Source organism: Balearica regulorum, chromosome 1 (genome assembly GCF_011004875.1).
Source record: "Balearica regulorum gibbericeps isolate bBalReg1 chromosome 1, bBalReg1.pri, whole genome shotgun sequence".
In the NCBI taxonomy this organism is placed as follows: Eukaryota; Metazoa; Chordata; class Aves; order Gruiformes; family Gruidae; genus Balearica; species Balearica regulorum.
This window is the reverse complement of record NC_046184.1, coordinates 142,108,222-142,135,504: the sequence shown is the minus strand read 5'-3', so window position 1 is coordinate 142,135,504 and position 27,283 is coordinate 142,108,222. Positions and strand designations below refer to the sequence as shown.

Here is a 27,283-nt window from a genome sequence, read left to right as displayed (position 1 = left end):
TTTTGCAGCTTCCTGCCAGGTGTGGCAACAATAAATAAATTAACAATGTGTAAAAATCCCAGTTTCAAATATCCTGAAATTGGCAGTTTTCACTGATTTAAATAACCTTCCAAAAAGCTGAAAATGACAAGCAATGGCAAAAAATACACAAAAACCCCAAATAAGCTCAAAGCATAGGTTGCAATATGTTAGTAAATATTAACTGTTGTACCTTTCAGTTTGTAAAATAAATCTGGATGCTCTCTCGACATGGGGAAGAGCTGGTAGCCCAGCTATGAGACACTGCAACTCTCACTGCCACGATGGCTATACAACAAATGGAAAAGGGGGAATAGCCTGAAGGTGAAAAATTACTCTGAAAAAAAGGACTTTCAAACAAATTGATGACAAGAGGTTAAGAACAGCAAAAAGAGAAACCGGTTCCTGTGCTATTTATAGAATGTACAGGAGATGGTACATTCTTTGTAAGTGAATAAGACTACCCTAAAGAAATACCTGCCTTAATCATACACTTCTTGTTCAAGTGGAAAACAGCCTGAAGTACTCCTAATAGTGGGAGATATTTGTGTGAAAATGGATGTTCATTATACTTACTATCAAGGAGACTATTTTGATGTACTACTTTGTTTTTATCTAAAAAATCCCATTTGGATTCTATCAAAACTGCTTGTCAGCCAATGCCACGTTCCTCAGACTACACAATACATGCCAACACAATACTTGGAGACAGCGACTGGCCATGTCCATGTCCTGGGCATGTGTGTGTGTCCGTGTGTCTCTGGGATACACGCTCAGCTTCACTGTGGGTTGAACCTGCAAGGGGGAAAGCGGCAGCCGTGTCCCCTAGCCTGGGCAGAGACCCTGAGTCCCCGGGCTGGGCTCCAGCTGCTGGGCAGGAGGGTCCTGGGCTGGGGCGGCTGGAGGAGGTGTCCGTCTGCTTAACATAGATGAATGTAAGGTTAGAATTCCCCCCCCCCCCCAAAAAAAAAAAAAAAGGAAATTAAACAAACTTTAAAAGATTGTTTTTCTGCTTCAGCTGCACAAGAAAGCAGGATTCCATCATCTGCTGACTACCCAAAAGAAAGACAGTATGGTTTTGTCAAGGCAGCCTTTATTATTGCCCCTGACCGTTCCACGTGTAATATCCGTATTACCAAGCCCTAAACGTTTGCTGATCCCATGGCGCTCTGCATATCAGCAGGACCCGATAACTGTGCTTACATGGAGAAACACCAGTGTCCAGGATGAGTTCTAGCTCAGATGTCTTCCTGTACTCTCTGTCTCCAAATGGATATCCTGCAATGCTATGAAGTATTTCTGTGCAAGAAAAACTGATTCAATCATATGAACAGGTATTATACCCACACATTTTTAAAGGTGTTGAAAAATTGAGAGGATGTAAAATCCCAGATAGTAAACTGGCTTGAGAATGGAAGTGAGATCTTGGAAACTGACTGAGAAAATTGAAAAATGCCAGTCTGATTACAGTAATTTCAGGTAAAGAAAACATCGCATATTGAATATGAAAAGACTTTTAAATCTAGCAAAGAAAGAACCAGTGAAATAGAAGACATTCAAATGAGAAATAAAGCACACACTCTTAACAATGGAGGAAATAGAGCAACAATCTGTACATGTGAAGTGATGGATTCACTTCATGTCTTGAAGTTTTCATGGTAAGACTGAGTGCCTTTCTCATCAATAGCACTGATGGAGCATCTGGGTGAATTATAACAGCCTGTGAAATGCATGAGGTCACAGCACAGAATAAAACTGCTTTTAAAGTTGTAGGACTTTGTTTACCTGCAGATTTTCTGGTGGCTGGATTGTGGGAAACAAGGAGGGGAATACCACCAACATAAACCAAATATTTATCAAAGGCAATGTACAAGAAAAACGGGTCCTAGCATGACAGTTAGAAAAATAGTAAAAAAACATGTCAAATAAATTGAATGGGAAAATTATGTTCTCAGATGCTTACATATTCACTGTAAACTTGTCTATGTCTATATTGTACCCTACAATGAAAAGAATTACCTGCAAGGCTACTTTAACAGGAACAACTATTTTAACACAAAGAACGAACTGAATTTACAGCAACAAAGGAGATAGATCTAAGTAAATCTAGCTGTTTGGTGGGATCAAAATTTAACTTGTGAAGCAAAAAACACCTTAATTCTTATTTTTTTCTTTTTCATACTAAATTAGAGTTTATTTGTTTTTATAATTAGCCTTGGGCATCTTTCAGACAACCTTTTCCAAACGTACCACTTGTTAGCAGGAACCAAGTATGGCTGAGATATGGACAGCAAGGTAAGTCCTGCAGTCCTGTGCCCAAATGACTGACCTGGTTGTCGACGTGGCACTTCTGTGGCCATCAATGCCACTGTGCCCTTGCCAGTGCTGCTTAGGGAGCTGGGTACAGTGGGAGCTTTGGAAAGGGAAAATCCTTTCCCTTTTGTGTTCTCCATCAAAAGAGGCTGACTCCAATCAGAGGAGTCCCATCCTTCTTGGAAGGTGCAGACAGCATTACCCAGCTTGTCACGTTTCCAAGCTTTATGCCTCACCCAGACAATTTCTGCTGATCCAGAAGCCCTAAGCTAACCAGCTGCCATCGTCTCTGCTACTGGAGATACAAAGAAAGAAGGAATTTACTTCTAAAGGAGATTCTGTGAGGAACTGTGGGCAAAATTATCGCTTAATTATTTTGGAAGCACTATTCTGCAAAAATTTATTATAAGGGCATCTTATGTATCACCAGTAAGGACAACAAAATTAAGGAAGACTTCAGTTCAGGAACTGCTTAGAAATGAAGAACAAAAAAACAAAAAAAAGGTTGTAAATATATATTCATAAACACCAAAACATAAGTTATATCACTACTTGTACAGCTCTACTCTTGGCCTGCTTCAGTGCACTTGAACTATTCATTCAGTTGTCAGTAGATGCAAGTTAAAACATGCTCTTCAGATCATTCAGTCTTGATCCCTCCCTGAGAATGTCCAGCCTAAAGCCACCTTTACCGAATACTGTGCCATTCACTGGAACAGTTCTCAAATAAAGGCTCCATTAAAACAAACCACCAACCTGCCAATCAACACCCTCAAAGAAAACACTCTTGCTCTAAAAACACTTTTGAAGAACCAACTTTGGTTCTTTCCTTTATAGCTCAGCAAGTTAATTATCACCTTCCTTATCACACCAACAGAATGGGAACGTCCCACAGCATGGCTGCAGCCATGGCTTCCACACCACGTTGTACACGGAGAGCTGCTCTGGGACTGGAGTCAGTGTCCTGCGATGCTCTTCTATGGCTCTTCCAATCTTCCTTATCACAGTGTCAAAGAGGGGCTCGGTGTCAGCCGACAGAGGTTTGGCTTCAGAAGGGTCTCGCGAGAGATCAAACAGCAATGGAGGGTCATGATGGGTCACACCTTCCCCAAAACATGGGCAAAATCCTCTATCATAACAAGCCCCAGCTCCGAGAGGACGGAAGATGGGGGTCACATAATGAGCCTTCCAGATGGCTCCACCTGGTAGGAAAGAAAGAAGACTTGCAATGATGCTGGTGGTTATCACAAGGCATTAGAAATGCCAATGTTTTTCTCGAGTTCATTTCTGGTTGCACTTCAGCTCTACATTTATTAGTTGATACGATATTGTAATTTCATTTAAGTGCCACAGAATTAAACCAATAATGTAAAATGATTTCTGACATTTTGAAATTTCTCCAAAATTTTCAGCAGGTACCAGTTATTGCGGACTTTGTTTTTCATGAAGACATGAAAAAAAGATTTGGGGATTCCGTGGCTTGCTTCCTTATTAAGGTAGAAGGACAGACAAAGGGCTGAGGCAAGGGCTTCTCCATGAGGCGAGGTGGGCATGGACTCTTCAGGCCTTGCATTCAGATAGAGAGGTGGGCGAGACCCATCCTGACCTCTAGCAGCCTGCCTGGCATGCCACGTGCCTTGAAACCACGAACCAACTCTTTGTGCCATACAATACAGGCAATACTAGCAAGTTCTTTACCACGTTACACCTGGAACTACTTGGAATGCTACAATTCCAGAGAAAATGTGTTAAATGTGCCTTCCCGTAGATTGAACCTAAGTCTTGAGAAGGAGGTTCTGTACTCACTGTCCTTCTGGTGCCACCGCACAGCGTGTAAGTGAATGCCACAGTAATGGAACAGGAACTCGTGCTCTGAGTGCTCAGCTTTTCCTTGCAGTAAAGGTATCAGATCCCGGCCATCAATTACCCTAGCAGAAAAAAACAGAAACCATCAGACTGGGGTGAGCTGTACGGGACTGCATTCCTTCTGCATACCTCTTGCTGGAACTGGCAGCTCTGAATGAGGAAGATGCTTGTAGAAGATTGCAAGTAGATGGTGAATCTCGAACATAGAGAAAGGGTGACTGAGCTACGGTAACATTTCTGTGTCCAGAAAAGGAGCAGGAGTGAAAAAGAAAATGTCAGACTCTTAGGATGTGTTTCCAAAGTAGATTTACTATTGTTTTGGGAGAGAAAGAGGAATAAAGACTCTTATGTTTGTACCTGTCCTGGGGTAGTACCCCTCCAGCCAGATGAACTACTGTAGGATAAATGTCCATAAGGCTTGTAGGTTCATCAATAACTGTGCCTGAGGGTAACACACCTGGCCACCTAAATATCCCCGGGACACGGATCCCTCCTTCCCAGCCTCCCATAGCTTTTCCACCTTTCATAAAAAAAAAAAAAAAAAAAATCATTTAAAAAAGTTTCATTTAAAATAAGGAGAAATTTTAAACAAATGTTATTGTATTATCATAAGCTAATGTTACCTTTATGAGCCTTCCTTACCATTTTGTTTTTACCGCTAAGCTCCTTCTCCTGAGCATCAGTGAAAGTGTGTTCACTATATCAGACACCTTGAGTGACCTTACACTCTTACTCCCTTCCATAGTTTTACAAACGTATTGCCCCATGAGAACTCAGTGCTGATAAAATTTTCAGGCATAAAAAGTGATTTCCCAGCCTAGTTCTCCTCTCTCTTTTACAATCTTGTAACATGCCTGTTGTAGTTAAGGCAAGGGTTCAGATGTAAGATGCAACTAATATTTAATGAGAAGTTACACATGCTTAATCAAAATTAACTTGTGACCAGTTGCCTCACGAGGAAATGCCAGTTTGAGAATTCATGCTTATAAAGAACACCTGAACATGCTAGAATTGTCTAAATTTTTGAATGCCTGATTAGAATGAAACAAATTTGCTTCTCATTGATAAAACACTGCTACTCCTTAAGCGTACAGTCTTATCTAAGATTTAGTGGTGTCCTGACTACTTTACTAGTTGCTGGATTGTCGCCGTCCCCGACAGCTCTTACCTCTGTATATTCCGTTCCAGCCACCCAGCTGCCTGTTGCCTTCTTGTCTTTCCAGCCATCCACCATGATCAGAGGCAAAGTAAACTAGTGTAGTATTTCTCAAGCCTTCCTTGTCAATAGCATTTAGAACCTGGCCTGTAAACACAGGAATATGTGTGTGTTAAAAAGCAAGAATATCTTACTCTACATAACTTTTAGCCTCTGACTTGTAAATATTCATCCATGTCATTTCTTCTCTATGTAGTGCTGCTTATTGTTTAAAGGAAGAGATTTTTTAGGATCGAGATTTGTAGTTGTGATTTCATTGTAAATGCACAGAAAATTTGTGATGTGCTGTTAACTGCATTATTATTAGTATTATAACAAAGGAGTGCAAGAACCACAATCACAGAAAAGAAGCCTCTATTCTAAAGTGCAGAAGTGCCATGTGCAATAACAATATGGAAAGAAAGCATGATCCAAGGCCCCAAAAAAGTTAGATTCTGCATCAGGGATGGCCATTGTGAGAAATGAGGAAAAAGTGTCATGTACCCTTATATTATCTAGACCACAGTTAGTATTTGCATTAAATAATTGGCTGAATATAATACGCATAAATAATATAGTTCTTTTTTATTTAAAAGTCATTCTTGAGTTATCCTGATGTTTTTAATTATATTTGTGGTGTGTGTTAACAGGTAGGTTTGAACACCAGTTCTTTCTGTATGTGTACCTGATTCTTATCACTTTTGCAAATGTGGCTATTTTCCTCTGCCATGACTGGGTGATAGGTAATTCTCCTTCTCCTCCAAAAATCAGGCTGAAAAATAACGTGAGTCTAATTTCTGGGGACATACCAACTAACATTTATGAATACTTCTGGATTTGTGAATGGGCCTGAAAAACATTCAGCACTCTGCTGAATGCAGTAGTCACAGAGAAATAGCCTGCTGGTTTACACCTGGAATTAATTTGCTTATCAGTTTTATCACCTTCTGATGTGTCCTACTTAGAAATAGTTAAGACATGACCATAAGGTCATGTTTGAAATTACCTGACCTTTAATAATCACAGTAAACTAAATATTTCTCACTTATTCAGTAAATAGAGCAGGATCACTCCTTGACAGGAGCCACAGGGTCATGGTTAAAACATGGTTAAAACCAAAAAACCTGAGTGAACAGAAAGACTCATTTGGTCCAAGACTGGAGAAAATAAAAAGGCAACACTATAAGCCAGCAGTGCTCATACAAGATTGACAGATGTTCATGAAAAGCTTAGGACTTTTTTTCCTTCTTGTTTTGCATCCTCTTCCTTGTTCTTTTACTAACAACTGCATTTTTTATTATATATCCAGACCTAGGTCCTAGGTAGTTGGAGACATTGTTATTTGCTATGGTGACTCACCCACCATCCAGTCCATCTCCTCTACATTGTCTCCATATAAACCATGACGGCTCCTCCCAAGAAATTTCTCTGTGGTGAGGAGAGGGGTGTGGGAGTGTAAAAAGGAAAGAAAGAGGAGGAATGGCTTGTGCTTATTTCTGAAAAACAGAAATCAAGACTTCGTTATTAGGGAGGAAGGTTCTCCATACATACAGAGGTCAGTCGTAATGGAAAATGTTATGCTTTGTGTATATACATATTTCAACAATCGCTTCAGAAATCACTTCACCTTACTTTGTAAGGTATTAAAACCCAGTAATTGGGATCTGTCTGGCAAAATAACATTTGGCTTATATAAAATTTCCTGAGATCATAAAGATTCCCTTTATTTCGTGAATCATGGATAGAAAAGTTCCAGACTGAAGCTCCGCTTTCTGCCATTGCAAACCTCCACAGTGCTACTGAAATGAAGGCAGCAGGTTCGTCTCCTGCCAGCTGTTGCCCACGTGTCAGTCGGTAGGTAAGGCTCTCCTCCTCCTTCCCCAGCCCACACACACGTTTCTACCATCAGCTACTGTCCCTTAAAGCTGCAATGTAGATCGCGTTGATAGAAATACGTATTTCCTCAAAATAGCCTAGAAATATTCAATCCGACCCATGGAAATTTGGAAAGTTTATGAGCTTTAGTGAAACTAGGAAGAGCAGACATCCTTAAGAAGCAGCTAATTTTTGGTTTAATAATATGATATCATTATCAATAGTATTAATAATTAATAGGCATAATAGTACTTATAATCCTATAGAATACTATAAAATTTACAGACTTCACATGGGAAAATGCTGTTTAAAAGTTGCAAGACATGCAAGAAGCAGAAGAAATGTGATCAAAGGAAACACACTTCACCTTTCAATAAACGAAATGGACTCTCTCAGGATAAGGGACGTAGTCCTGTCTGTCACCATTGGCTGCTCAGTAATTTCGTGGTTTCTCATCATAATGCAGTTCCAGCGTTGTACAAACCCGTAACTTGAGAACCAGGATACAAAAAACAGGAGACTAAACCCAACAAGGCAGGTCAGAGTTTTCCAGCGGACTGAAATCAAGCTGGTCACTCTTCCCAGGGCAGCGGTGAGTGCAACGAGGCCAATCATCTGAGTGTAAAGCCAGAGTTTCCCTCTAAAGACTCTGTCCATCTCTGGTGTTTCTGTTGGCTGGCAGTCACTTATTAGCGTAAAAGGCATCCCATAAAAATAGTCAAACCCGTGGTTTAAAGGGTGATGACAATGGTCATTGCGGGATTCACAGTTAACACCTTGATGCCACTTCCCTGAAAATTACAGATTATTAAAATGTAAAGAGATAACATTTAAAAATGGGCTTTTCCTCGTACAAAACATTTCTCAAAACATGGTTGGTTTTTTTCCTACTTGTGATAACTTCTTCATCCTATACATGTATACCAAGTATGTACTGATATAACAGGATATATCTTACAATTGATGAAAGTAAACTTCTACAAATTATAAATTTCCAGCAGAGTTATTGGTGCTCTGTACACATATTCATTCCCTGTAGCTTTGATCAAATGTAAAAAACTGGCCTGTCAAGGGAACTGGAAATTGAGAAAAATTCAGACTTTTCAGGATCGAGCAAAAATGTATGGCCTTCCTGCAGACCTGGCAGGTATGAAATAGGAGGATGAAATGTTTTTGTAAACACAGGGCAAAATAACATTTTTCTGTTGTTTCTTTATTTTCAAGATGCTATGGAGACTTGTTTCTGGAAAGATTTGAAGGGCTTGATGTCAGGACTACGACAACCCTCAATGATGTGTCGGTGCCAGACTGAAAAGGGAAGCTGTGGGTAGCACAGTCAAGTAACCTGCAGCTCAGCAGTGGGTTTGCCAGACAAACCACCAGATCCAGAAGAACTTGAGCTCAAGAGAACAAGATTTCTCATGAAGCTATACATATGTAAGCAACTTTGCTGATAATAATATCTCCATATACTGGATGAGAATAAAAGGCCTTGTTTTATAAGCATTTTTTCCATTTGTTTGTATTTCATCAATTTTTTAAAAAGTCAAAGCCTCTTTCTTTTAAATGATGAAGTCTTCATGTATCAAAAGGAACATCTCTTGACCTTTTGCAATAAAATTTGTTCTTTATTCTGGACATATGTCCACTATTATGATGAATGGCATGTCAAACCCATGCTTTTGCTTCCCCTCCAGTCTATTCAGTCTGGTTAGGCACTTACACAGAGACCTAACAAACTGGCTCATGTTGCTCAAACACTGAGGCTTGTGATTATCTGAATCAAGTGACCAGAACCTACCTCTCATCAGAGATACAGTTTAATGACATCTCCCACGTAATGCAAGCCTTCGATACGAGATCTATAGATTAAAATGAACTTTGAGAATTTTACTTGAAAAATAATTCGCAACTAATTATTATTATGGGGGTAAAGACCTGTGCACTTGGATAAGGATATTATCCTAAGCAAATGGTTCACTATATTAGCAATACATATAATAGCAGCCAACCCTGAGTAGGTTTCAATAGAATTGCTGTGCATTACAATAGGAGCAGAAAAAACTACTTCAGTGGAAAAAAATTGCTACTTTTTGGATATAAATATAAAGAAAGGGTGAATTGCTTTCAGCTAAAATCTCTACTCAGTTTACGTCTTGACATATTTAGAGCCAGCAATACATAGAGGCATTGATCATAAACACAGGTACAGCTAAAGTATCCTTGGACTTCAGACACACTCTAACACCCAAATCTCCAGCTGAGATCGATAAATTCTTCTGATATGCTACAAAAGACTCAAATCTCCAGGATATAAATTAAGTGTATAATTAAGATAAATTAATTTTTGAGGTCATATGTTATAAAACATTGACTTTCTGGCTACAAAAAAATCTGCAAAGCGTTTCCAAACAAAAACTTTCATCATCACTCAAGCTGCAGGTTATTAATAGGATTTAACTCTGCAATTAATCTGGTTGTGCTCAGAGCAAAACAATCACAAACCATTCGAGTGAGACTATGTAGTGCTCATTCAGCTGTGGTGATGCGGGTAGATGTGTAACATTTCTTGCTTCATGTCTTGAATGTAAAGTTCTTATGGGTTTTTTTGTGTCGCTTATCACCAGTGCTTTCCATCATCCCCTGCGGTTCAATTAATCAGAATCGGTCAATCCGGTTAAACTAAGCGATGCTCTTGGTGTCTATAGTGTGATTTTAGCTGAGATGCCCACAGGGAAAACGCCAGCCCATTTTGCCAGCTAGCTTCTAGGAGGTATGCAGCACAACCTCCCTGCCGGGCAATTCCTTTGGCAAAGTAGAGACAAATCTGATTAACTGTGTTGTCAGTGATTACATGCTGAAACCAAGCTGAAGCACGTGGCTAATAGACACGGGCTTTTTAAAAACAACTAAAATAATACCGCTACAAAACTAATCAGGAGAAGAACATTCAGTAATATAGAACTCAAAATGCTCAGAGGGCTTCGTTTAGCATTGTCCTGTATGGTTTAGATTTATTCTGCTGAATGAATATAAATCCATTCCTGCAGACACTTTTATTAGCAAATTCAGTTTATTTGTGCAGCCAATATTTTTATGTGTCAGACATAGATTTTTGAATATTGACATTTACATGTTCAGATGAGGTAGGGCAAACAGCTGAAAATTCACCTCAGGAACGCTTGTGTTTTATCACTGTGTCACATATCTAAGATAAATAATTATTTGAAACTGGATCATGACCAAAAGTTACAACTGCATTAAAAAAAATAATCCTATAGAATATAAAGTAAAATGGAATTTCTATTAATGCTGAAGGAGGTAACGTTTTATGGGCTGTACTGAAATCTTGGTGAACTATAGTGGCATGTTGTAATTAAAGAAAAAATAATTGCTGTGTTTCTGCGTTTGAAAGGCCAAATCCTGTGATATTATTATCAAGCTTTATTGTTTTAAGTAGCAGCTGTTCCCTTTTGTTGTCAGTCTCCGAGCTGTGTAAAGCATTGCCATGCATATTTAAATGGTATTCATGTTTTTGTTTTTTATGAAATAGCTTTGCAATAATTATCATTATACCTGGCAGAATAGTATTCAAGAAATATTTTCCGTTATATATTTTAACAACCACACCTGTGCTTGAAAGCAGGTCAATGGTAAAGATTATTCTCTTTATCAGATGCCTGTTCTTTTAAGAGAGATTCTTTTTGGTCAGGATTTCTACAAGATATTCTTAAATCAGGAAATAAAAATATTACAGCTGAGGTATGAGCAGTTGCTAACTACAACAAATGGTTTGAGTCAGGCATGCAGGTGAAACACATTCTAGGCCATCTTCAGGAGTGTCCCCCTACCTATTAGTCCTGTGCTGTAGCCTTGCTGCTGCAGTATTTTGGCAAAAGTGGTTTCGTTTGGAGGAAGCCCTCCTGAGCCGCCATTCCAAAATATAACACGGTAATTGTTTATAGCATCCATCCCTAAAAAATACAGTAATAATCTTAGTAAATATAACTGGTAGAATACTTTTATCAAACACACTTTCTTGTTTCCTGGTTTCATTGATATTATAGTATTAGACGTTGATCCTAATGCTGTTTGTTTGGGGAAATGAATCTAGGACTCGGGACAAGAGTAAGAAAGAGGTAAATGTCTCCGTTATATAATACTTGTTCTTCTTCGTATCTCATACTGAGACATTTTATTTTATTCTATTTGGAATGGCACGGTTGTATTTGAGCTTTTATATATCACAGTGGCATCCCGGCTGTATGAAGTGCACTTACTTAGTGCGACCGTGAAGGCAGGGGGGGAGGTAGGGAGACTCCAGCCCTCTGTCAGCCTCAAACTCCAGCTTGCGTAAGGCTGCCTGGGAACTCAAGATTTCCCTGTGCAGTGGCATGCCTGGTATCTGACTTCTGAAACCCACAGAGGAGCTATCTAGCACTGCAATCTTCCCCTCACCTGCAGGTTTACACCCTGTTATTTAGCATTACGTGCTGGCATAACCCCATCATACAACGTCACGTGAAGTACAAAGTGTCAACGAAAGTGTTGAACATCTGGCCCTGCTGTTATAGTGGGAGAGAGTCTGTACAAGCTCATGTGCATTTTTGAGCTATCTATCTCAGTGGGAGCTGTCATGATAAAAGTAGGACGACATGTCAGCTTCAAAATGCTTCGGGAATGAAGGCACTGAAGATCATTTGCAATAGAACAAGTGTTAGAGAGTTGCTGTTAGAAACATGTAGAGCTATTTGTTTTTCAAACCTCTTCATCTCAGGGATGCAGTTTGACAGGATAGTATTTTTTCTTCAAAAACAGAACTGGGAAAAATAATATAGCTGTCAAACTGTTATTTCATGGGACGGATGAATTCTGACACATAGGTAAGAAAGCTTTCCTGTAAACGACTCGTTCTGCACCTTGACTGGAGGGAATGGTCACACATCCGCACAGATCTACTCTGCTCCCTGCAGGGCTGAGCTGTTTCTGATATCTGGTGAGGAGTCACTCATGACAGAAAGGAGTGTAACTAGTGCTTTAGAAATGTGTTGTTATTATTATTCTTGTTCTGTGTAATGACTTTACTGAATGTAACAATTTTTACTAACTTCATTCTGGCTGCAATTTACGCAACAGAGCACCAAAAGGCAACCAAAGTTGCGAGCCACGGGGAAGCAAGCTGCTCTGCAGAGCTGGTTCTTTTCTGCTCTGCTTCCCCTCGGTCGGTTCATTGTACCCCATAAATGCAGATGCCACCTCAAAGGTACTAGGCCTAGCAAGTGTGTCTTTTTGTGCCTCAGTGAGGGATGACATGTCTGTGGCATCCCTTTTATTTGCACACTCTCTTTTCTTTGGTGCCCATTGTATGATGGTGTTCCCTTTGGCAATAAAGCGATGTTTAAAGGCTGCTTGGTTTTGCAAGGCAAACCTGATCGGAGCGCGTATCTGCCAGTGAGGAAAGCTGCTCTGCTGGGGGTGCAAAGTGGAGCCGCAGCGATGTGTTGGGTCAGTTTCACTCCTTCCTTTGCCAGGAGATCAATGTTCGGGGTCCTAAAAATGCAACCAATATTGTCAGATATCATTCAGAGAGTCTTCAAGGGAATGGGGATAAGGAATAATATACTTATCTTTATTTTGGGAAGTTTCTTCTATTTGGAGATGGCCAGAAAATATTTTAATTTTTTATTTTATTTTAATTTTCTCAAGTGATGGGGAAATACTTTTTTTTTTTTTTTCTTTCTTCGTTAACGTTCGCTATGTGGATAAATTTCAAGCCAATCATTCCTTCTTGTTTCCCAAGTCCTATGAAGGGCCTTGCAGAAATGTACTCCACTGCTCTTGAAAACACATGCCTTAGGGATGATGTTACGCTGAAGTGGAGGCCTGTCCACACAGAGCCCCATCAGCTACCTGTGATCATCAGCCACCTGTGAGAAACTGGCTGGCTGCTGCCAATCAGGGTGAGATTCTGAGAACTTTGCTGGATGAGGGGAGTGATGGTACCAAATTTGGGTTTGTTCAAAGAAGTAACAAGCTGGTAGGAAGCCAGCAAGCAATACCGTGGCATAATTTTCAAAGAGAAGGCAAATTCTATGTCCTTGGGTCTGAAAAGAGAAGTATTTCCTAGTAACATAGCTCGTTGCAGTGATTTATACTGTATTTTGATGTGAGACTGGGAAAAAATGGCACAATAGAGTTAAATGAGGTAATGAGACCTGATACATTAAAAGAGGGGACAACATTTCTGTCTTTGGGTATGTGCAAGAATTTAGCTGTTTCTTAATGTCAGGCAATTAAGGAATAGACAAGAACAGGTGACATATTCCCCCAGTAAAGTAGCTCTGGGTAGCAAAGCTGGCCCTGGGAATGCTCCCGAGGCTGTGAGATAATCCTGGTAGTGCTTTACATTTACCGTTAATGACACCCATGGGAAATCCTCCCATTTCTCCAGAAAATGCACTTGAAGACAGCTCAAATAGCTGATGAGCAGAGCACTGCAGTCTTACATTAAATAACACCCCAGCTCCATATACTGTTATGCTCAGTTTCCTTACCTGATAGTATCATTCCCATAGCAACCTACATCCCCTATGCCGAGATCATCAGCCATCAATAGGACGATGTTTGGCTGTGTGATGATGGAAGGCTGTGTAAGTGGTGGCTGCAGAAGCAGACCAAAAATCAGGGGTGTGACGAGGGATGTCCTGAAACACAGAAGAAGGAAAGAAGCCAATGACCTGGCCATTCATCACTACACGGGGCTGAAGACCCTCTCGCGTGAGCTTGGCTGCAGACCAGACCACTCTCTGCCCAGACTTAGAGGGTGTGTTAGACTTTGATCACTGACCGAAAGAGATGTCATGAAAAGCAAAATGTCAGGACCATAACTTTAAAATCTCCTTTTCTGATTGTTTCCAAATTTCCTATGAGCAGTCTCACTGGGAAATTTACGTGTGACAGATGACATATGAGTGATTTTGCTTTAGTGGCTTGGGATGTTTTTTAGAAGTTGTTCTGGGAAACTCAGTATGAGATCAACTGCCTCTGACATCCTTCCCACCCAGACTGGGACTCTCGTGAAAAAGTTAAGAACAAGAAAAACAAACAAACAAACAAAAATCACTTTGTGATTATACTTTATAGATAAACAACCCTACTCTATTATAATACAGTATTATGTCATTGTTAAACTTCACTCACTTTAGATCTAAGTATGATATAACAATAATTCATGAACTTTTTTCTTACCAATAGGATGTTAGTTGCCAAACCATTTCTGCATTTGGAGTGTTCAGATCCTGCAAAACCAAGAGAGAGAGCCTTGTCATGTGTGCATCTTCCCAGTCACTGCAAAAAAAAAAAAAAAAAAAAAGGATAAAAAATTTAATCAAAGCCTATCAACATTTTCTGTTTTATTTACTTCGGTGCACCTCAGATCAGATCCTACATGAGGAAGAGTAAAGGCATTAATGTTGTTGTTATTACTAGCATTTTTTCACTTCTTAGAGGATTTTTTCTTTTTGTATAGAGAAGTTTATCTTAAAATAACAACATAATTCTCTTTTGTTACATGACTCAGCTGTATGAAAAATATTTACTATCCAGAAAGGAAGAGAAGAGCTTTTTAAAATCCAGTCCTCAATAGAAATTATTTTTCTGTAATCACAGAGTCAGTAGCAGCCTGCTGCTTTTTCACATAATGTGCCAAGTTTCCTTTCAGCCATGTAAGAGGTAGATATTCTAGTCATCCTCTTCCAACAATGACATTTTCTTAGAAGATGCTGAATTTGTGACCTCTTGTGGTTTGACTCTGAGCCGAGACTTTTCCTTCTTTGTACGTGTCAGATTTTGGGGTGCGATGCTCTTTTCCCCTCTCTCTGCACAGCTTTCTGCAAAGGTTCCTCTGGGGCTTTCTCTTTCACTGCCAGGACAAGACAAACTGTTCAAAGGCTTTGAAGTAAGGGCTGAATGACCTTGGTTCAAAGGCTTTAAAATAGACTCCTTTCAAATTTATCCCATGTCTGGTTGAGCTATCCCAAGCATCTCAATTTTATAAATTATGTTGGTTTCACATTTTGTTTTCCAGAAATGATAGTATTTAGCAGCTTAGTTAATATCCACAGTTCTTACATTTTATTCATCAACTCTACAAACCTTAATGGGAAAATTTAAATTTCTATGCTTAGAAAATTGGCATCCAAACAGCTCTAAACACTTATTTGCAAGCACCAATTCTGATGCAGCATCGCTATCTACAGAGACTCAGTTTCCTGCATTTGGATATGTGCCTTTGCTGCATCCTAAGTAGGTATAGGAAAGATACTGGACGAGACCTCAGCCATCTCTTGCATGTCCATATTGTGTGCCTCCAAACCAGTTGAAATAACAGGGAGTTGGAAATATTCAAATTTAATTGTGTAATTGGTTGTCACTATCTGTCTGTACTTCACAGTGGAGATACACCCTGATTCAAAGCACAGCCTGGAGCTGAAGGCTGAGCTTCCTCAGCAGCTGCCTGAAAAATAACAGGTAATGTATAGAAAACAGTTACTGCACTGACTGGTATGATCCCTGTGAAGCCATAGCCCCATCCAGTCAGAGGAACGTCAGCAGCTCTGGTGGGAGCAAGAGGGTCAGTGCAAGCAGCTCGGCCTGTTTCTCCCCTTTCTGAGAAGTCGGGGGGACCCCGTGTCCCCGCACGGCAGTGCAGCTCCTTGCTGCAAGCAAGGCAAGTGCCCGCCCGATTCGGCCACAAGGAGTTCGGAGGATGCCTTTTTCGGGACCTTTTTGCGACCACTTTTGCCAAAGTAGCACTTAAGCCGTGCTGCAAGCAAACAGTCCCCTTTGCGATCGGAACTGAATTTGGCTTAAAGTGGAACTCTTTCCTCCCTCTCCCATTATTTAATCCCCCTAGAGTAATTTAGATTTTATCCCTTTCTTCATCCATTTTAATAATCCGGGGGGGTATAGCTTGCATATCTTTCATATTTTACTAACTGCTTTCCTTTACTGATTGAACTGCTTTAATCTGTCTTTACTTTTCTATCAAAATATTTACAAGATACTGAAATTCCAATTCAAGCCAGTTTGCATAAATGTTCATACTTTCAGATGCACTCAAATACACTTTTCACAGAACAGTACCCGTTTGTGGCATCAGTTTGGCAACACTCAGTGAAAGGTCTTACAGGTAATTCCATTAAATTTAGTACTGTTCAGTCTGTGAAAATGTCTTTGAAAAACTCCTATTTTGTAGATTTGTTGTAGATAAAATAAAAGCCAACCTCATGATAACAAGTTGCCTGCAGCTCTCACTTTATACACAGACTTCTATGAGAATAATGTTGTTATAAAGGGAAATGCCTTTTAAAAACTTCCTCAAGATATTTTTATCTACAGAAGCAAAACAAAACAAAATTTCCAAATGCCCATTAAAATTTTCCTGTGCATTTCCCAACATGGTAAGGGAGGAATACGGTACCTGGTCAAGTTATGCTCAAAGCAGGCAGCTGATAGACTGGAGTGTGAGCTTATTTTCAGTTGACTTAAAACCATTCCAAATTTTTCAGCACAAAGACTGCTGCTACAGCACAGCGTCTAGCGTTTGTTTCTGAAGGCAGTCTTTAAATCTGCCCGAGCTGTTCATGCGCGTTTCGCCACAGGAAAGCGGTGTTATACCAGAGCTTGCAAGCAGCCGGATGGTCTAACTTACCCCGGATCCCCTTCAGCTGCACGTCCCACTGCCGTTTGCACAACAGTGACGTTCACACACGTGTGAGGGTCGGGCTGGGGAACACCAGGAATGTAGCTAAAACGCTTTCTGCCCAACCAGCGGTTTCTCAAGGGAAGCGCAGGACCTCCTTCAAGTCTGAGACACTCCAATGAAAGGCACTATAAATAACAGTTCCTTGTAAACCTCTCCTCATTTCCAGCAAGGAAAATAGAAAATTGCTGTACTTACAAAGCAGCAATTCTTTGTCTGTAGAAATAAAAACTAAATGAATATCTTCACTTTACGGCAGCCCCGAGTTCCTGCAGCAATGACAAGGTCATCTGTGTACATGCAGTGAGAAAGAGATTTAGGGTGTGGGGAGGAAATGCCGGCAAGAGACCTAAGTTTGCTTTTGCAGAAAATGAGTCATTTGGCTTCACTTCAGAGTGCTGCCTCTTTCCTAGTCATCACTCAAAGGGACAAATTAAGGTTATCTGCTGGCTGATGCTTTCTTTTGTGTTTTTTCTCGTTTGAATCCTGTTGTACTGACTGTTTTGGGAGAGCATGACATACTGTCAAACAGCAGTCTTGCTTTGCTAACAGAGAATTTACCGTGTTTTCCTATCTTAAAAGAGAAGGGAGTTGTTGTTATGAGTTGGTGGTTCATCACCAGTTGCAGTGCTCAGGTTGGTTTGCTAGCGGAGCACCTCTGAGGCAAGTTACGGCACCGCAGGTGATCCCTCCCCTGCTCTCTCCCACCCCAACATTTCCATGCTGGAGTGGTTACAGCCAGCACACGCATAGGAGAGGTGATGTGTCTGGTTTTCCTTCTCTCAGTGCCTGCTTCCTTATCCCCACCCATGTTATAGCATCTCAATCTATACCTTTCCATTGCCCATTCCCTTTTACTGTACCTTTAGCGCTTCAGGATTCATTAACGTGTGTACGATTTCTTGTTGTCTGATGCCCTCTGCTGCTGTGTATTTTCTGAAAAGAAAGCACCTTCTGAGCTGCGGGTTTCTTCTGTCCAGGATGCAATGTCTAGCTGGACCCTGCTGACTGCGAGAGCCCTGCTGGCAGCTGGGGTCTCCTCCACAGCTCTCCTAGTCTCCTTGTGTTTTTCCAGGACTTCTTGCAAATTCTATAGTATTTGTAACAGAGAACCACAAACTATAACTGCTATGTTATTTACTAAATTTAGAGTGTAGCAGAAAATTGAATGCACGTCTACAGCTACACTGCAGGAACACGTCTTTGTTGTTTTGTCCGTAGCCGCCTTCTAACAGAGAGAGAGGTAGACCAGATCACTGCTGTAAGTACTGATCATTGAAATCTGGCTGCTGGGAATTACCGCCTGGGCACAGCGATGGTGTAATGAAGATAAAGGAGAGAGGGTAGTGCTTGTGGTCTAAAGACACTCCTCTCACAGCGACAACTTGTGTTCGTTTTGTGAAGGAGAGAAAGGTGAATGGACTCTCACTGATGCCGTGTAAAGTTGGCATTTTCAAAAGGTCCAGGCAAAGCTAATTCTGTTCCCAGCTGCTGCACTAACTAGCTCTATCTGTTTTCTGTGGGGAAATCTTTAGAAAGTCTGTATTTGTTCAGAATGTAGAATTTTGCAGAAGCCTTGCATACTCTTGTCTTTTACTCTCCTTTTCTTTAAACTAAGTAGTGGAGGCAGTAATACTTACTGACCTTACTGAAGTACTTCAACATCGAAGAGTCGAAGGCCCACTATAGTAGCAGTTTGATACTAGTATATGACGATAAAGAGGCTCCCTCTAGCGACTAATTTATTTTTGAAGCCTTGTTATATCTCAGAGAACATTTGATTCACACTCTACCTTTCATAAAAACCATTGTGCCATGATGTAAAATGGTGTTATTTCTTTGAACTCTGATTTACACTAGGTCTTCAAGGCCTGAATGCCCACAAGCAGTTGCAGAGCCTTACCTGTTCTCCTGGAGCCCGTGATCCAGGTTTGCGACACGGGGAAGGAACCTGGTTCGTGCACTCCAGGACTGCTGCTCTGCAATGCTTAGTCAAAATGCAGTAAGTGGGGGTGAGCGGGAGAGTCGCTTTAGAAGTGCACTCCTGGTCTGGGGTAAAGCAGTAATTCAGATACCCCAATTCTGCCTGAGGCTTGACTTAGAAGGCTGCTGCTCACAAATCTCGGAGAATGATTCAGATTACTTACACACCACCTAAGCTCTGAAGGAAATCTAAAAATCAGTGTGGTTCCATTTTGAAAAACAATTAGCTGTGCTGTCTAAGCATAACAGCCTGCTTTGGCCAGTATACATGGTAAGGGCCAGGAACCTGCACGTAGGCATGATCTAACTCTTCAGCAGAGTGGGATGGGAACTTAGCTGAAAAATGGAAACCTTTTTTTCTGGATCTCGTTCTCATGATTTTTAGTGATTTTATTTTATTTTATTTTATTTTTTTTAAATTAAAAGCTATGAATAAGGTGTATAAAGAGCACTTACAACAGGAACCATGGCTCTGGATTTCCCTTTCAGAAATACCACTTTTTACAAGAGAGATGGATGTTAGGTCTCTTCAGAGTAGCTTATAGCTTGTTATAAGGTAGTTAAAAGCAAAAAGGCCCATGACCACTCTGTCCAGCTCAGGAAAATCTGCTGTTGATGATCTTCAGTGGAAAAGAAGTAGTCTTCTCCTTCTTGAGCTTGCCTGCACAAGAGGGTGCTTAATTCAGACTCCCGAGGCCCTTCTGCTGCCCTTGGTCATGCACTTTTTTTGTTGCAGGCTCCCAGCTTCTTTTTTTTTTGTTGGCTTCTTCCCGCTCAGGAGCACGCAGCCCTTGAGTTGTCCCACAGAGGACACCCACCTCCTCTAAGCACCGTATCATCACTCCTGCTGTTGAGCTCTCCGGACAATGCAGGCCACGTATACATCCATGGCAGTCTGCGTGGATACTGCTTTTTAGGAACAGTCACATGCAAGTTAAATGCTTAATAACAGTCAGGTGGTCTCTTGTCCTCTCTTCCTTCTACTGCAGTGAAGGTAGTGATAGCTCAATGTATGTGCATCATATGTACATACCAGAACCTATAGAGCTTATTTCAAATATTTCTAGGGGCTTTTTTTGTCATGTGAAAGATGAACAAAATAGATTTAGAGCAGTTTTTAGGCAGTGGAGCCTGATAGATGAAAATTTACACTGAAAATATTAAAACCCCATCCTAAACAAGAGTGTTTCACAAGTGATAAGATCAATACAGAGTGGAGAGATCTGAAAAAAAGACAGACCCACCAACCCATGGATTTTTTCTGACAAGCTATAAAATACACAAACCAGATTTTTGTTTTGATAGCTGGTGGAAGCAAGACAGATATCTAGCATGTTCTTAAATCCTCTGCCCTTTAAAACTGCTTAAATCTGTAAGAGGCTGGGATAAAGCACAACAGTGCAGGAGGATCTGAAGGTATTACCTGATCCCGTATTCTGCTGCTTTATGAATTTTCCAGAACTGCAGCTGTTCTGGCAGATACCAAACCCTATAGTCTCAGTGGGGTGCTATTCCAGCTACAGGGGGTGGTTAAAAATCTACAGTATTTAATTTCAGACTGTTTTCTGATGCTGAGATTAAATATATTCACATAGGCAGAGACTACCTAGAAAAATTACTCTGAGAATTTTGCAAAATATTTTTACTAGCATGATAATTTATAAGATAACATAGTGAAAAACCACAAGCCACCAGTGCCACTAAAGACTGGATAAGGCACTCATAGGGTGTCACAGATTTTCAATGTTTTTATAAGTGCAAGTAATATGACATCAGGAATGCCTTTGTGCTAATATATTTTATCAAAGATTTTCAAGATAGGAGGCTTTAGTTTCTATTGCTTAGTAATTAGCAATTAATAATGGGTATTAATAATTGGACATTATATAAAATGCTAGTAAAGTAAATAGCTTAACAACTTCGAGTATTTCATATTCAGGTCAATTTTTCTGTCGACTGGAAAGTGATCATTTAAACCCATGGTAGAGGAAATCTACAATTCAGCATCCACAGAGGTATGGAATCTTAAAAGGTAAAAGGTCTTGAGACTCCTTAAAAAGCTGGGAGCCATACCACAGAGCAAGTGTCGCACACAGATTGCATATGACTTGCAAGGGACAGAACAACACTCATGTTTGTCTGCAAACAGACCTAATGGCAAAGTCAAAAAGAAACCGTGGAGTACATTTTGGTAATGGTTACTATTCTAGATTTATAGACATGTTACTGCTTGTTACTACAGTTCATAAGTCGGATTAAAACTATATCTTCGGTATTTTTCTGGCAGCTCCCACAAGCTGCAGTTTCTGCAGTCATTTTAAAAGCCATGACACATTTTGATTCCAAGCCTACTAATTGTAATCGTCACCACTGAAGAAATGGAGAGAAAAAAGGAGAACACTGACCTGTAAATACAGAGCATTAAAAATAGTTCTTGTTAAATCACAGTCCTTTTAAATAGCATTTTTCTATTACAAGCTTGCAGAAGAGCACTTGTCTTTCAGAACTGAGGATCGACTTCAGAGTAGGTCCTCTTGCCTGTTTAGAATCCCAAGTCACATAAATCGTCCGTTGCAATTACAACAGTTGAGCACCTGAATGACTCCAGCACTGCAGAAAGGAGACATGTAGGTTCATCACAGGGATATTGCTTGCACTCTCAGGGAATGCAACTTTGCTCCAGAAATCAATGGTGGGAACATTCCTAATGAAGACACAAAGAAACAGCTTTGCTGTGATGGTCTACATTGAACCAAAACATGGATTAGGAGGCCTGAAATGTTTTATATCAAGCCAAGGTTGTACTGCAGACTTCTGCTGGTAAAGCTATGTTGTTCAAGGGTGTGAAATGCATTTTTGCCAGTGTATTGTGGGAAAGAAACGGCTAAAACAAACTAAAATGCTAGAAGTGATTTTCTTTTTTCTTGGTACAAAATGCATCTTCAGAAGAAACTGATTGGCTGATACCATATTCCACTGTGCCATTTAAGTGCTCCAGAAATGAATGTGATCTCATGCTTTTTCACTCATGAATGTGCTGTATCTTCTTCTAACATCTCAATTCAACATCTGTAGGCTTGGGGGGAGGTGAGTAGACAAACATGTCAAAAGAGCCTTGGAATTTTTGCTTGTACCTTACATGCTGTGTTCTGGAATCCAAACACTATAGCATCTGTAGCCTTATAAAAATGCTGAGTACTACATTTCTCTCTCTCTACGCCAATTACCTATCAGTTTATGAAGTTATAGATTTAATTCCTTTTCCCCCATGTGTACACTTTATTTTAATATGTCTGATTTTCCTACCCATTCCCTCCCTCTTGGCTTTTTGTGGTTTGTAATTAAGTACTGTAAACCACCCCCCCACCCCCCCACCCCTTTTTAAGGGCCAGTGAATTAAATTCTACTGCTAGTGTAGCTTGAGGAAGGTCACCACTACAGAATACACCCACAAATGTAATTAGAAAATTTTACCTTTTGCTCCTTCTGTATATATCTATTAAGTCATTAAGAAGTGTCTTTGAAATTGTGAATTCTCTTTCATTTTCTTTTTACAGAAGTTTAAGTAGTGACTTTACAGCTGGCATTGTATTAAGCAGATTTTCAGAAGCAGAACTAGAATTCCCTTCTTTCATTTTTAAAATGAACAAGTCTCTAATATTTGGCAAAATACTTCTGCAGAAAACAAGTAAAATACATGCCACATATTTACTAACTGTAGCACTCATTTTAAAGCCTCTTTACTTTTAGTTTTATCCTGTAATTTACCAGCTTGGGTTTACCAATGAAGCAGATCAGATTTCCCACAAACTGCAGACTTCCTTCCCATATTGTGTTACAGGCACTGGCCAGTTTCAAAATATTAAACAAACCAAGAGTTTCCCCTGTAGTTTTATAACTTAACTGGTCTCCAACCATAAGCGTTCAGCAATACCAGGTACTTTACTTGTGCTATGCTGCCAAAGTCAATGTTTGTCTCTAGAGGCTCTCCTAGCATTTGATCATCAGCAATATGGGCTAAATCTACCTCCAGGTTTACCAAGGACCCAAAGAGGCTCCAGGCTCTTCATTCATTCCCAGATTTCTTTCCCCTATAAACCCTTTCCTTTCCTGCCCCACCGCAGCCCCACAGCACACCCTGACCCGAGCCCCCTTGTTTCAGAGTCTTTACCAATCCTAAACGCTCACTTCACTGCAGAAGACCTGGAGATTCAAGTGCTTCCTGAGCAGTGTCTTGACTTTTCTCCAGCTCTCTCTTCCTACACGTACCCTTGCGTGACGACATCCTTTGGTATTTGGGAGAGCCTGGGCTGCCCACTCAGCTGCTGTCCCAGCGTTCGCTAAAAGGTCTGGGACCTGACCCCACCATGTCACCTGACATGGGCTTCTGTCTCTGCCAGCATGGGGGCTGCGGTACATCTCTCTTTTCTCTTTCTGCCTCCATCCATTCTCTTCTAGTCTGGTTAAGAAGGAAGAGAATTGCGCCGGGGTTTGAAGCTCGACTTCTTTTAGACAGACATAAAAATACTGGAAATGTCACGCTGACTTCAGCAGACTCAGCTCTGACGTGCAGTTCCTGGAGACCACCCGAAGGCTGCCCTCAACGTTAAAAAGCAGAGATGGGATTTTGAATGACAAAACTATTCACCTCTGTCCTTTACAGACTCTGCACTAGGGAAATTACATCTTAGCAACTCTAAATAGATTTACATTCCTTATACACTTATGAGAGTGAATTATTTTTCAAATATATTTCATTATGGTACATATGCGTATGCATAGTATATGTATCTATCTATGCACGCAAGAAAATTAAAAGCAGACTATTAGCAGTGAAAACAGGTCCAGATGCAGTAATTAGGATAATATTGATAATAAGTATGGAAAATGTATCTGAAAAAATGCTAATTACCATAGCTAAACAATTTCCTGTACTGAAGATTATATGAACAGTGTTTGGTATTACTTTTACGTGCAAGTTTCAGGCGTTCATTAATGTAACAACTGTGATCCATAGTGTATTGACAGCTTCCACATGCTCAGACCAATAAGGAAGTCTTATTATTCATTATTTAGGCTCTGATATTAACAATCAGCTAAACTCTATTGTATTTACTTCAACATACTGTAAGGCAGAAATTATCTAAAACGGCAACAACTGAAGAAGGTGAAATAAAGGAGAACTTGTTCAAATAAAATTATTTCTATGTTCCTGTGCATTTTAAGTATTTTAACACATTTTGGATATACAGCATGTGCGTGGCAGTTATTTCAGTTATCCCAGTTTGTTGGCTTAATTTAACCAGAAAGTCAGATAGGGATTTAAATTATGCAAAATATATAATAAATCCAACTAGCATATACCCAGCACGTCAGAATACATCTCAGTCTGATGAATGGACAAAAGCCTTGTACATAATCTTCAGGAAAAGAAGCTTTTTAATATAGAAATCAAGTTTGCATTTTTCCTTTTATTGGATTGAACTATAACACATGCTTGAACGATCTGGTTAGAAGCCACATTCCTTGCATAAACCTTAACTTTTTCTGCCTCTGCTAACATGTTGCATATGCATTACACTTTCAACCCGAGATTCTTAGTTAAAATACTCAACAAAATAAGTAACGAGCAGTTACTGGAGCGATGACCCATTTTCTATCACTAATGCACACTCTCACTCGCTGCAGCCCTTATTCCAGGCTGGGTTTGTTAATGTGGACACTTCGGTACTTGTGGAATCCCATTACATTTTGGTGCCTTAACTGCTTTGCTATCCTGTTTCAACATAAAAAGTTAATTTTATCTTTCATTAAAAACTTCCAAAAGCTTAAATATCTTCTGGATAAAATCTTGGTGATGTTTTAAAACTTACTGAAGTTGTTTTCTGAGAGTGCGTTTTCACCACTAGAGGGTAGAGAAATACAGCATTGGCCAGCGAGTAAAAATGCCCCGATCTACAAAGAAAATAACTCTGCTTTGTTGTTTTTAGGATCCAGAGGTTCTTCCATCTTTCTTTTCAACAGGAATGTTCAGACGGAGTGAAGTTAACAGAATACAGTTCCCAGTCAAGAGGTGAATCAAAACCATAAAATTACCTTGATTGCTTGCAAACACTCCTCTGCCAATAGATTTGAATATCAGGGTTCACTTCAACCTGAGTGTTAAGTTTCCAGCACTGAGCCCAGGTATTCTCTAAGGCTGGAAAGCTGAAGCCTAGCTATGCATTAGGTAGTCTAAACTACATAAAGTACATAAGTACTTTAATAAGCCTACTTTCATAAGGCTGGTGGGTTTTTTGATGAGTACTTGTCCTCTGTATCTCTGTTTTGCAATCCAAAACTCTGTGATCATGATAGCCCTTTTTGTGATGTGTTTTAAAATCCTCTGAGAGAATTTATCTTTATGCAAGAATGAAGCATCTGGGAACAGGTAAAAGTGTTTAAAATACAATTAAGCTGCTTTCTAACCATCTGGTGATATAATTAAAATATGGTATGTGGACTAGTATATGACCGCAGTGTCTGAAGGTTAAACTTATCTGAAGGTTTATGCACTGTAATTAAAGCATCTGTAAGTTAAAAACTGGACAATTAATTTCTAAGACAACATCTTTTGAATGTATACAGCAGAAACAAAATGCATGAAACCAGCTTCATTGAGGCCCCACCTTAAATGCCTCTACACAAACACACGTAGCATGGAGAATAAACAAGAGGAGTTGGAGACGTGTGCACGCCTGCAGGGCTATGATCTCATTGGCATCATGGAGACCTGGTGGCTCCTATAACTGGAATGTTGGAATGGAAGGATACAGGCTCTTTAGGAAGGTCAGGCAGGGGAGATGAGGAGGGGGTGACCCTCTGGAGTGTATGAGCAGCTGGAGTGTATGGAGCTCCACCTGGGGATGGATGAGGAGCTGACTGAGAGCTTATGGGTCAGGATTAAAGGGAAGGCAGGGACAGGGGACATTATAGTGGGGGTATGCTACAGGCCACCTGACCAGGAAGACCAAGTGGATGAGGCCCTGTATAGGCAGATAGGAGCAGCCTTACGTTCACAAGCCCTGGTCCTCATGGGAGACCTCAACCACCCTGATATCTGTTGGAGGGACAACACAGAGGGTATAAGCAATGCAGGAGGTACCTGGAATGCATTGATGATAACTTCCTTCTCCAAGTGATAGAGGAGCCAACGATGAGAGGTGCCATGCTGGACCTTATTCTCACCAACAAGTAGGGGCTGGTGGGGAACGTGAAGCTCAAGGGCAGCCTTGGCTGCAGTGACCATGAAATGGTGGAGTTCAAGATCCTCAGGGAAACGAGGAGGGCACACAGCAAGCTCACTGCCCTGGACTTCAGGAGAGCAGACTTTGACCTCTTCAGGGATCTGCTTGGTAGAGTCCCACAGGACAAAGCCCTGGAGGGAAGAGGGACCCAAGACAGCTGGTTAGTATTCAAGGACCACCTTCTCCAAGCTCAGGAGTGATACATTCCAACAAAGAAGAAGTCAGGCAAAAATGACTGGAGGCCTGCATGGATGACCAAGGAGCTCCTGGACAAACTCAAACACAAAAAGGAAGCCTACAGAGAGTGGAAGCAAGGGCAGGTAGCCTGGGACAAATACAGAGAAACTGTCCAAGCAGCCAGGGATCAGTTTAGGAAACCTAAAGCCCCAACAGAATTAAATCTGGGCAGGGACATCAAGGGCAACAAGAAAAGCTTCTATAGATACATCAGTGATAAAAGGAAGACTAGGGAAAATGTGGGCCCTCTCTGGAAGGAAATGGGAGACCTGGTTACCTGGGATATGGAGAAGGCTGAGGTACTCAATGACTTTTTTGCCTCAGTCTTCACTGACAAGTGCTCTAGCCATACCACCCAACTCACAGAAGACAAAGGCAGGGACTGGGAGAATGAAGAACTGCTCACTGTAGGAGAAGATCAGCTTTGAGAATATTTAAGGAACCTGAAGGTGCACAAGTCCATGGGACCTGATGAGATGCATCCGCAGGTCCTGAGAGAATTGGTGGATGAAGTGGCCAGGCCACTCTCCATCATATTTGAGAAGTCGTGGCAGTCCAGCAAAGTTCCCACCGACTGGAAGAGGGGAAACATAACCCCCATTTTTAAAAAGGGAAAAAAAGGAAGACCTGAAGAACTACAGGCTGGTCAGTCTCACCTCCGTGCCTGGCAAGATCATGGAGCAGATCCTCCTGGAGACTATGCTCAGGCACATGGAAAATAAGGAGGTGACTGGTGACAGCCAACAT

The 27,283-nt window shown here is 40.6% G+C and overlaps 1 protein-coding gene across 3 annotated transcripts; it reads right to left on the bottom strand.

Annotated features, from left to right (window-relative positions):
• Positions 1 to 1,516: 1,516 nt before the first annotated feature.
• LOC104632850 (arylsulfatase D) lies at positions 1,517 to 17,339 on the bottom strand. Of its 3 annotated transcripts, none has more exons than XM_075736397.1 (11): positions 17,225 to 17,339; positions 14,516 to 14,603; positions 13,822 to 13,971; positions 12,696 to 12,817; positions 11,119 to 11,241; positions 7,635 to 8,058; positions 6,752 to 6,888; positions 5,366 to 5,500; positions 4,555 to 4,717; positions 4,138 to 4,259; positions 1,517 to 3,533 (listed from the first exon to the last, which is right to left on the bottom strand). In XM_075736397.1, the coding sequence occupies exons 2-11, from the start codon at positions 14,593 to 14,595 to the stop codon at positions 3,178 to 3,180; spliced, it is 1,812 nt and encodes a 603-aa protein (XP_075592512.1). In that variant the 5' UTR covers positions 14,596 to 14,603; positions 17,225 to 17,339; the 3' UTR covers positions 1,517 to 3,177. The 3 variants fall into 3 exon arrangements, with proteins under 3 accessions (XP_075592512.1, XP_075592517.1, XP_075592525.1); XM_075736402.1 differs by lacking the exon at positions 17,225 to 17,339 and adding an exon at positions 16,749 to 17,162; XM_075736410.1 differs by lacking the exon at positions 17,225 to 17,339 and adding an exon at positions 16,749 to 17,162 and having other exon boundaries at positions 14,516 to 14,565.
• Positions 17,340 to 27,283: the final 9,944 nt, after the last annotated feature.

What these genes read in the sequence shown, in the direction of transcription:
- LOC104632850 (XM_075736397.1), bottom strand. Translation starts at nt 14,595, where the DNA reads ATGACAAGGCTCTCTCTCTTGGTTTTGCAGGATCTGAACACTCCAAAT. An exon ending in TATGGGAATGATACTATCAG is followed by an intron (nt 12,818 to 13,821) that starts GTAAGGAAACTG and finishes TTGCATTTTTAG; the next exon opens with GACCCCGAACATTGATCTCC. An exon ending in CTGGAACGGAATATACAGAG is followed by an intron (nt 4,718 to 5,365) that starts GTAAGAGCTGTC and finishes TTTTTATGAAAG; the next exon opens with GTGGAAAAGCTATGGGAGGC.